The sequence below is a fragment of the Nicotiana tomentosiformis genome, chromosome 7 (genome assembly GCF_000390325.3).
Source record: "Nicotiana tomentosiformis chromosome 7, ASM39032v3, whole genome shotgun sequence".
Classification (NCBI taxonomy): Eukaryota; Viridiplantae; Streptophyta; class Magnoliopsida; order Solanales; family Solanaceae; genus Nicotiana; species Nicotiana tomentosiformis.
In genome coordinates, this window is record NC_090818.1 from 122,341,435 (window position 1) to 122,352,831 (window position 11,397).

At 38.4% G+C, this 11,397-nt stretch overlaps 1 protein-coding gene across 1 annotated transcript; it reads right to left on the minus strand.

The window, feature by feature from the left end:
* Nucleotides 1-9,154: 9,154 nt before the first annotated feature.
* LOC104111907 (small ribosomal subunit protein eS21-like) lies at nt 9,155-9,659 on the minus strand. The gene has a single exon (XM_009621709.4). The coding sequence runs from the start codon at nt 9,568-9,570 to the stop codon at nt 9,319-9,321; it is 252 nt and encodes an 83-aa protein (XP_009620004.1). The 5' UTR covers nt 9,571-9,659; the 3' UTR covers nt 9,155-9,318.
* Nucleotides 9,660-11,397: the final 1,738 nt, after the last annotated feature.

Sequence of the window (11,397 nt, forward strand, 5' to 3'; positions counted from 1 at the left end):
TGAGAGGAATAGAGAATCATATACCGATTGTAACTTCCCATTATTAAATTAGTGTTTGCCTAAATATTTTATTCATTACACCAAATAATCTCCACATGAACCATGACTTACATACTCGTATCGTTATCACATTAATCAAATGCGACAACAGTAGTTTATTGATCACGCTCAACTCTAGTCCTAAAAAGGATAAGCGGTCGCTGCAAATATAATATCCGGTCCAAGAGTACGGAATCCAATCCCACAGAGAACTAAGGATTAGCTACAACTGCTTACTATCACTAAGAAGACAAGCTCGAATAATTCCTAATTAATAAGATTCTGTTTTCTAACTAATTAATTAATAAATTAAAATAGTAAATTAACAACTAAAGATACTAAGGATTAGAGATAATATTAAGGAGGTCTAGAGTTATGATTTTTTCAATTATCGAAATCCTTCCCGCTATATCTTCTATAATTTCGCATATGTTTTCTCTACCGATTGTGACTACTTTGGGTGTCGTAGTTCTCTCTTAAGCAACTACCATAATTTACTAGATATATTCTCTCGAACTACGCTAGTTGTCACTAATTTACTGCTCACTACGATCGCTCCAAGGTTTCGTTATCTCTAATCCCGCCTTTAAACCCTCCGTATTGATCTCTCACATACGTTAGGAGTGATGTTGTTCAACAACTACCTAAATATGTACCCTCTCTCAAGCAATACACACTAAATAGGCACAGTCAATTGATGGCCATTTAACCAACAACAATAAATACGTAGTTGAACAAGTAGAGATATTCAAAGGCAAAATTATATTAAAACTTAACAAGAATTCAGCCTCCAAAAGGTTTCATAAAACCCTAGATGAGAAAGTTTAGCTACTCATAACCATACTAACAATCATGATAATAATTGAGAGCATTAATATATAGATTAAGGAAGAACGGAAGAGAAAACTCTTGTGATTCGTGGCTTTCAAGTGTTCCTGTAGCCTTTTGCCTCTCCAATAATGTCTCTCCCTCAAGAAATAGGTTTAGAACCCCTTTTATACATGTTGGGGGCGTGTAAAGTCGAAACTACCAAGTTCTAGCCGAATTAGGACGAAATACGCCATTAGCCGTCTCGCTTGGCGCCAACCAGGATACCGAAATTTTCCACTATTCTACCTTTGGTATTTTGGTTGGTGCCTGGCACCAACCTGGGCACCAAACTTATACTCCCTCCAAATTCTTCTGTTTTTACTTCACTTTACATGCAAGCTTGCCAAATCAATTCAAATTGACTCCTACACATATAAACACCATTATTAAGCTCGAGTCACAAATATTTACACCAAAGTTAACAAGATTGAGGTATATTGCAAGGCAAATTACATGCGAAAATATGAATTTTTAGCCTAACATCACCATCACCACCCCACACTTAAGCTCTTGCTAGTCCTCGAGCAACCTAAAACCTTGCTAACCAAACAATGCACGCAAGACATCATACAATCGAGGAACATTTGGCAATTCAACATACTACACCTATGACCATGGTTGATACCAATAATTGAGCCCTTGCATACGCATTCATACATTTCCCAACTTTCACATGCCGGAATATTAGTGACCAATTAAAAGCACTCAAATAACCCGTCCATAACTACCCAACCTTAAAGACCGAGCTATCACCAATAAGCACTCTCAACTCGTCACTCACCAACAAGAGATGTTTAATAATGCCACATATCCGTCATGGAATCATGTGCCTCACCAAAGAATAAGAGAGTATTTGGTCCACATATTCAAATATGCATTCGAATATAATTTAAGGACATCACATATATGAACAAAAGACCACTCGCTCCCACAAAGAAATTCATGTGCACTCCATGTTTGTACCATAGGCTAGCCCATAGTGTATATCTCCACTAATCTAAGCTCGCACAGTCTAAAATCAATTAGGTCTTTATTGGTTGTATTGTAGGCTACGGGACTGGTAAGATATATGTTGGGTATGGTGACTAACCCTCCTAAGCACTTTAATATACCAAACATAACTTTTCAATACATATTATTCATGACCAATACAAGCAATGCCACGATACCATATACAACTTGGCCCTTCTTCTTTAAGCACAACTATGCATTCACTAGACTAGATCACAATGAATAGGAGGTGTAATTTATATATATATATATATATATATTCTTATTTTTTCTTCAACACTCTCCATAAATTTAGGTTTCCCAGCTAATGATCTTCAAAACATACATGCACCTTTGACCTTTCTATGGTTCCACTCAAAAGCTACCCCAACTCTCACATTACTCTTCTAGCGACTTAAGTGCTTTCGGAGGTAAAGGTTCGAAAATATTTAATTAAGAACAAAATGGGAATCGGCTTGCAATGTGGGTGCCAAAGAAAAGGCTTATAGGATCAAATGGACTATTTACGGATAATTTTATATATGGTGGCATAATAGCTCAATGGACAATCAAAGAAATGCCTACATCATCTCCTAGAATCACAAAGCTTACTTATTTTGCTTCGACTAACAAATAGGGCAAGTTCTAGACAAACCCATGATAGCATAAAATGTAATCACCAACTCACATCACACAATGCACATGACCCCAATTAGTACAGTTCCATTCCAACTCTCAAGTTTAGGCAAGTAATCACAAAGTCAAGAAGTATTAAGCAATAAAGCACTACATGAACAATGAGCTAAGTAACTAATAGAAAGTGTCACATACAGACTATTCAATCTTTCACGGTATCAATTTTTATCAAAACATGTTAGGAATGTAATTTGCATGCTAAGGCCTGACTATGTTAGCATTAAACATGTCAAAAGGCCTGTAGGGAACTCAATTTTGTGTTTTCTAAAAAATAAAAAATATATAAAAAAATAAAATTTATCCAATTCAAGTTAAATCCCTTGGAAAAGAACCGATGCCAAAAGAAAACCAAGGGGGATTATTATCTGCCTGCGACTAACTAAAAATAAAAAAAGTGAAAATTTTTCATTGGACCTTAATCTCTCAAGAAAGCTGTCCAAGAGATCCATTGTCAGAAAAAGTTCCATTTTTTTTAGTTAAATTAACACAACTAAGATATCATAGAAAATCACCCAGACAATCTTCTCACCCCTCACTTAAAATTGTGCATTGTCCCCAATGCATACCATAAATAACAAGAGGGTGAAAGAAACTCCCTGGTAGGTCAAACGCCGAAGCATCAGCAGCTCATGGGGTACTCAGACTTCTCCCTGGCCTTGTTCTTCGTGCGGGTACCTCACACTTAGTTCCAACCATCTGGTTTTCTTTTTCTTCATTCCAATGGATTTTCTTTCCATGCTCCTACAAAATAAAAATAAAAAACTACACTACAATAAGTGCCTAATTTAACGTCGCGGCACGACATGAATCACTTTCTGCCTCCACTTAGAACTTATGAATTGGATCCCAAGTTTTGATTCTACTCTATGATCATGCTCCCGGGGAAATACAATTTGTTGCGAGCCAAAAATTAAATGATTCTTTATGCACTTTTTGGCTTTCAACCGAGGAGTGTCACCTTGCTTAGATGGCCTTGAAAATTTCAGAATATAGGGCTGTCGAACGGTTGCGTCAGGTCACCATGACGGTGTCAGAATATGCCATCAATTTCAATAAGTTAGCCGTCATATTCCTACTATACTTCCTACAACCAGAGAGCGAGTCCACAAACTCATTAAAAGACCCAATTATAATCGTAAAATTTTGTACAACTCGGGAGCTACAGGCTGATACTTCATTTTCGCTAGTGGTAGAAATTGCCAAGATATTAGAACGTGTTCGGGGTGAGGAAAAAGGAAAACTAAGGAGACCAAGAGGTCTCGAGATTCTGGAGGATTTAGTGAATTCTACTCTGCAAGTATAAATAATTATGGCGGGGGATCGGGCAATCGGCCAGCCTAGTCCGCACATCGAATTACTCGGGGTGCTCCAGTAAGTTCTTTTAAAACACCACCGATATAAGTTTCCTACAATGGTTATTCCGGTTATCTAGCACAGACTCAATATGAGCAGCCAAACCCGCAAAGGGACTGTTATGAATACGGTGATACTAGGCACATCATGAGAAAATTATCCCAAACTTGGGAGAGACATATTTCATCAAAGCACTCAGGCTACGTGCCCCACTGCAGTTATTACACCACCCACACGACTAGTTAGGGGTGAAGGACAGGCAGGTAGAAGGCGTCCTAGAGGTGGAGACCCAGCCGTTGATATATTTATTTTATGGTACGGCGGAGGTTGCTACATCAGATGGTGTCGTTACAGGTACGACCTCGATTTAATATAAAGGAATAATTTCCTTAACTTGATTCAGTTCTCAGCATTGAAACGTGTCCTCCGATGGTGCTCTACTTATGCGTTACTCCTGTTGGGAGATTCTATGGAGATGACTACGCCTATCATTCCATGTTGGTCACTAATAAGAGCTGTGAGGCTAAATGTGACTTTGTGTTACTCATTTCGGTAAGTTTTGATGTAATTTACGGATAATTAATTACAAATTGTGAATTATATCCCTTACCGGTGTGGGGTTCATTATGTGTTGTGATTTTGTTTAACGGAAATTATTTAAAAGGAGCAAATGGAAAGTTTCGATTGGCACGATGTGCATATTACTTGTGATTCAGAACTGAGGACGAGATCCTCGCATTTTAATATAAATTGATATGATTAAACCGGGCTACGAGCTGTGGTGAAAGTTATATAAGGACGAGATCCTTGTGAGGAAAATTCGTGTGTTTAAGTTCTCCCTTGTAAAATCTAATTTGTACTATAGTACTAATAGGGAGTCATGCCTGCTAGGCTTATTTGAAAATTCTTATATGAAATTCTCTATGCATACTTGCCAAATTGGTTTTGTAATTATTGAGTTTTAACCTACGAGGTAGGTTCTCGCCCAGGTGACGTTAAATGTGACTCATTAATTTGGGTAAATAATTATGAGGTCTTCATGCATCGTATCGCGTTATCAGTATTATGAAGGTTTGAAACAAGATTTTTGTTAACATAAAATTAATTGACGATTCTGTAATTGATTATGAACGACTATTAAGACCAGATTGACCCAGAAGGGTGCTCCGTTCAGTTGGACCGAGGAATATGAGGAGAGCTTTCAAAAGCTCAAGATAGCTTTGACTACAACCCTAATGTTGGTATTACCTACAGGTTCAGGGTCTTATACTGTGTATTGTGATGCATCACGTATTGGTCTCGGCGCAGTGTTGATGTAAGATGATAGGGTGATTGCCTACGCGTCCAGAGAGTTAAAGGTACATGAAAAGAATTATCCGGTTCATGACCTTGAGTTAGCAACTATTGTTCATGCCTTGAAGATTTGGCGGTATTATTTGTACGGTGTCCATTGTGAGGTCTACACCGATCACTGGAGTCTACAACATCTGTTTAAACGGAAGAACCTGAATTTTTCGGCAGCGAAGAAGGTTAGAGTTGCTTGAGTTTTATGATATCACCATTCTCTATCATCCTAGGAAGGCTAATGTAGTGGCCGATGCCTTGAGTCATAAGGCGGAGAGTGTGGGCAGCTTAGCATATTTACCAATAGTAGAGAGGCCTTTAGCCTTGGATGTTCAGGCCTTGGCCAACCAGTTTGTTAGACTGGATGTTTCCGAGCCGAGCCGAGTATTGGCTTGTGTGGTTTCTCAGTCTTTTCTTTATGATTGTATCAGGGAACGTCAGTATGATGACCCCCATCTGCTTGTCCTTAAGGATACAATTCAGCATGGTGATGCCAAGAAAAACACTATTGGAGATGATGATGTATTAAGGATGCATGGCAGGCTATGTGTGCCTAATGTAGATGGTTTGCATGAGTTGATTCTCCAGGAGGCTCATAGTTCGCGGTACTCCATTCATCCGGGTGCTGCAAAGATGTATCAGGACTTGAGACAACACTATTGGTGGAGGCGGATGAAGAAAGGCATAGTGGAGTATATAGCTCAGTGTCTAAATTATCAACACGTGAAATATGAGCATCAGTGACCAGGTGGATTGCTTCAGAAGTTAGAGATTTCAGAATGGAAATGGGAGCGGATCACTATGGATTTCGTTGTTGGGATTTCGCGGACTCAGAGGAAGTTCGATGTAATTTGGGTGATTGTGGATAGATTAACCAAGTCAGCTCATTTCATTCCTATGATTACTACTTACTCTTCAGAGTCAAAATTGTCAGACTTCACGGTGTACAAGTATCTATCATCTCTGACCAGGATACACAGTTTACCTCACGGTTTTGGAGGGCTGTACAGCGAGAGTTGGGTACTCGTGTGGGGTTGAGTACAACATTTCACCCTCAGACAGACGGGTAGTCCGAATGCACTATTCAGATACTGGAGGATATGCTTCGTGTGTGTGTGATAGATTTTGGGGGTGCTTGGGACCAGTTCTTACCACTTGCGGAGTTTGCTTATAACAACAGTTACTAGTCAAGCATTCAGATGGATCCGTATGAGGCCTTGTATGGTAGGCGGTGCCGGTCTCCAGTGGGTTGGTTCGAACCGGGCGAGGCTAGGCTATTGGGTACTGACTTGGTTCAGGATGCCTTGAAAAAGGTTAAGTTGATTCAGGATCGACTTCGTACATCCCAATCTAGACCGAAGAGTTATGCGGATCGGAAGGTTCGTGATGTTGCATTCATGGTTGGTGAGCGGGTATTGCTCCGGGTTTCGCCTATGAAGGGTGTGATGAGGTTCAGGAAGAAGGGCAAGTTGAGCCCTAGGTATATTGGACCTTTTGAGATTCTTGAGAGAGTTGGAGAGGTGGCTTATAGACTTGCACTACCACCTAGTCTCTCTGCAGTTCATCCGGTATTCCATGTTTCTATGCTTCGAAAATATCACTGCCATCCGTCTCATGTGTTAGACTTCAGTTCGGTTCAGTTGGACAAAGATCTATCTTATGTTGAGGAACCAATAGCTATTTTAGATAGGCAGGTTCGAAAGCCGAGGTCAAAGAACATTGCTTCCGTGAAGGTTCAGTGGAGGGGTCATCCGGTCGAGGAGGTGACTTGGGAGACCGAGCATAATATGCACAGCTGTTATCCACACTTATTCACCAGCTCTAGTACTTTTTCTAACTCCGTTCGAGGACGAACGTTTGTTTTAGAGGTGGAGAATGTAATGACCTAAAATGTCACCTCGAAAAGCACTATTTATCATTACTCAACTTGCGTGTACAATCCGTAAAATTTTTCGAAAAGTTTTTATGTGAAAAATGGATTAAAATGTGAGTTAGAGCTTTAAAACTCAACTGAGTTGACTTTGGTCAACATTTTGAGCAAACGGACTAGGACCAGTATTTTGACAGTTTCGGTAGGTCCGTATCGTGATTTGGGACTTGAGCGAATGCCCGAAATTAAATTCCGAGGTCCCTAGTCCGATATATGGAATTTTGATGAAAAATTAAAAGTTTAAGTTCAAATAGTGATCGGAGGTCGAATTATATGCAAACGACCCCAGAATAGAATTTTGATGATTCCAACAGCTCTGTATGGTGATTTTGGACTTAGGAGCTTGATCGGAATTTTATTGGAAGTTCGTAGTGAAATTAGGCTTGAAATGACTAAAATAAGAATTTAAGTTTGGAAATTTAACCGGGGAGTTGACTTTTTGATATCGGAGTCGGAATCCAGTTGCGAAAATTTTCATAGCTTCGTTATGTCATTTATGACTCGTGTGCAAAATTTGAGGTCAATCGGACTTGATTTGATAGGTTTCGACATCGAATGTAGAAGTTGGAAATTCTAAGTTTCATTAAGCTTGAATTGGAGCATGATTCGTGATTTTAGCATTGTTTGATATGATTTGAGGTTTCAAATAAGTTCGTATGATGTTTTAGGACTTGTTGGTGTATTTGGTTGAGGTCCCGAGGGCCTCGGGTGAGTTTCGGATAGTTAACGGATAAAAAATGAGACTTAAACAGCTGTGGTAATTTTTCTTCTGTTGAGCAATCGAGCCCAGAAGTCGAGCCCAAAAATCGAAGCCCAGAAATCGAGCCGAGGATCGAAGGCAAGGCTCGAGAGCCATAATCGAAGGCAGGCTCGAGAGCCATGATCGAAGGCAAGGCTCGAGGGCCATGATCGAAGGCCACTGATCGAAGGCTCAAGATCGATGTCATGGTCGATGCCATGATCGAGGCCATGATCGAAGGCCAAGGCTTGATGCCAGGATCGAGGCCTAGACTCAAGGGCCATGATCAAAGCCACGATCGAGGCCCAGTTTCGAAGACTGCCTGGACAAATTTATAAAAGAGGTGATTTCGTGCATTTGCCATTTTTGACGAACTTGAGCTTGAGCAGAAGCGATTTTTGAAAGATTTTCAAGGAAAAATATATGGGTAAGTGATTCTAACTCGGATTTGGTCAATATACATGAATATATCATTGTTTTCACCATTTAATTAGTGTATTGAGATGGAAATTTGGGAAACATTTTAGAAATCTCATAAAAATAAATTTTTGAGATTTCGGTGTCGATTCAGAGTCGGATTTGAGTGAAACTGGTATGGTTGGACTCGTAATTGAATGAGTTGTCGGATTTTGTGAGTTTTGCCGGATTCCGAGATGTGGGCCCCACGAACGATTTTTGAGCTAATTTCGGATTTTTTTTGAAAAATGTAGTATTTTCTTATGAAATTGATTCCTATAATTTTTGTTGACTGTATCGAATTAATTATGACTAGATATGAGTCGATCGAAGTCGAAAAATCGAGGAAAAAATATATTACTTGGTTAAATTAGAGCAAGTCGAGGTAAGTAACCTTTTTTTTTTTGTTGTAAAGTCAACTCTATTCTATTAAAATGATATAAGCGAACAGAAAAAAGGTTAAATTGGAGCAAGTTGAAGTAAGTGACTTTTTTTTTTTTTTTGGTAAAGTCAACTCTATTCTATTAAAATGATATAAGCGAACAGAAAATCATTTGCTCATAGTTCAAGATCCAGCTTCCATCGTCAGAATAGCAGTATTATGGGATAAAAAGTTTTGGAAGCAACTTGATCTAACATTCTCACATTAGATTTTGAACTAACACTCACACCTCTCCGCAATTAAGAAATAAAATTCAGCAAAAGGAGTACGACAATCTAAGCAGTCATTTTAAAACTTGAACAGAAAAGGAGATCAAAATCATGAAGGCAAGTGAAATATCCAAAGATGAAAACCTATCCCATATATAGCAGGGAAAACAGTCAAACTGAGATGAAATTCAAATAGTTATCCAATATCCTCCACCATAAGATAATAATCTCAATATGCAAATCTATTTTTCTACTGTTGCCTAGCTTCAACTTTCTTCTTCTGCCAGAGGCGATCCAATGCGCTGTCAGCATCACCCTGAGCACAGATGAAACCACAAAGAGCAAAGGTGGTGAAACTGCCAGGGATATACAATCCCTTATCATCCAAATGCCCAACATTAAGTTGAACAGAAGCATGATCCTTTGAAGTGATCACCCTGTTGGTAGCAGAGCATTTCCTGGGGATGTAAAGATCCACATTTTGTCCCTCTTCATTCTGCATCTTGGCTGGTGTTTCTGAATACTCAGATCAAGCTTTAACAACCTGAGGTAAGGGAGAGTTCTTCAAGGGGCAAGTAAGTTAATTGTCTAACCTTGTGTGGGAGAAACTTCCTCTAGGATTGGTATTAATTGTAATGTAATGAAAGTCGTGTACACGAGGTGACGAGTGTGTATACGAGTTAAATGTGAAGAATTATATTTTTAAATTGTGTAGATCACTGTTGCATATTAATTAAATTATTAAATCTTGTTATATTCTCCATCATTGATTTGATTTATATACTTTAATTTGCTTGGCCTTTTTCCTACTAATTGTCTTACCTGTTTAGTTGGGATTTGGTTTCTTTTATTCTGTGCATTATTTGAAGGTTGATTTTCTTTAAAATAAATAATATTAATATGAAGTATTTGACATTTTAAATTTGGTATTGAAGCAACGTATTAAAGATTTTGAAATATTATTTTGCTGAATTATTTATTCCTGAATATTTGTGTAAGATTTTTGTGCTCATTGTGATGGAGCCGTGAGCTCTTTATTGTGAAAAAATATTATTGATGATTTATTTTGGCATGAGCCGTGAGCTCTTTATTGTGAAAAAATATTATTGATAATTTATTTTGGCATAAGCCATGGGCTCTTTATTGTGAAAAATATTGTTGTTGAATTATGTTGGCAAGGTAAATTATTTGAGCACTTGAGGTGCAAATTGTGATATATTGTGATATTGATACGCATGCGGTTGTATAAGGTCTGGGTATTGAAACGCATGCGGTGAGATAAGGGTGGCTTGATACGCGTGGATAGTAGGGGAAACTACTAGAAGTCATGCGGTGTGATAAGGATGGCTAAAACGCGGGATGCTATTTCGAAAAAAAAAATATTTTCTTTAAAATAAATTGTGAAAGCTCTCGCGGTGAGATAAGGAAATGAGATATTGTGAATTTATTTATGATTTGGGACTACGAGGCGGTACCTCGGGAGTGCCCTTGTTGATATTGATCTATAGCCGCAGTTGCCTTTAATTATTTGTTGTGATTTTCTTAAAGTTGAAAGAAATTCTATTTTGATTCCACGAGATATTATTTGCCATTATTTTGTGTAATTAAATGGTGACATGCTACTTGATTAATTTCCATTGTCATTTTATTTTATTATATTGTTAAACATTTTACCATACAATTATTATTTTCCAGTAGGGCCTGACCTGACCTCATAACTACTCTACCGAGGTTAGGCTTGGCACTTACTAGGTACCGCTGTGGTGTACTCATACTATTCTTCTACACATCTTTTTGTACAGATTCAGGTACACCTTACCAGACCAGGCATCAGTAAACTAGCTGTACGAGGAGACTTCGAGGTATATCTGCCATCGTCCGCAGACTCCGGAGTCCCCTTCTATCTTACTATATTTTCTTTCTTATTTGCATTAGACTCTGATATATAGAGACATAGAGAATAAATTTTTAGAAGCCTGTGACTTATTTCTACCGGGGTTTTGGGAGTTGTAATTATTTGAATTATAGTTTATTTATTTCATATATTTATGATTATTTCGCATTGATAGGCTTACCTAGTCTTAGAGATTAGGTGCCATCACAACCTCCTACGGAGGGAATTTGGGGTCGTGACAGTAAGTTGCTTGCCTAACCTTGTGTGGGAAAAATTCTCTTAGGATTTGGTATTGTTGTGATATTTGAGCGCCGTGTACGTGAGGTGACGAGTACGTACACAAGCTATTTTTTGTAAAACCCGATTTATTCTACTGAGTAGTAACATGTTTTTCCTTTAATTTGAGTTATACTGTTTAAATGAGTATTAGTCTAT

Coding starts and splice junctions, on each gene's coding strand:
- LOC104111907 (XM_009621709.4), bottom strand. CDS start 9,570: ATGCAGAATGAAGAGGGACAAAATGTGGATCTTTACATCCCCAGGAAA.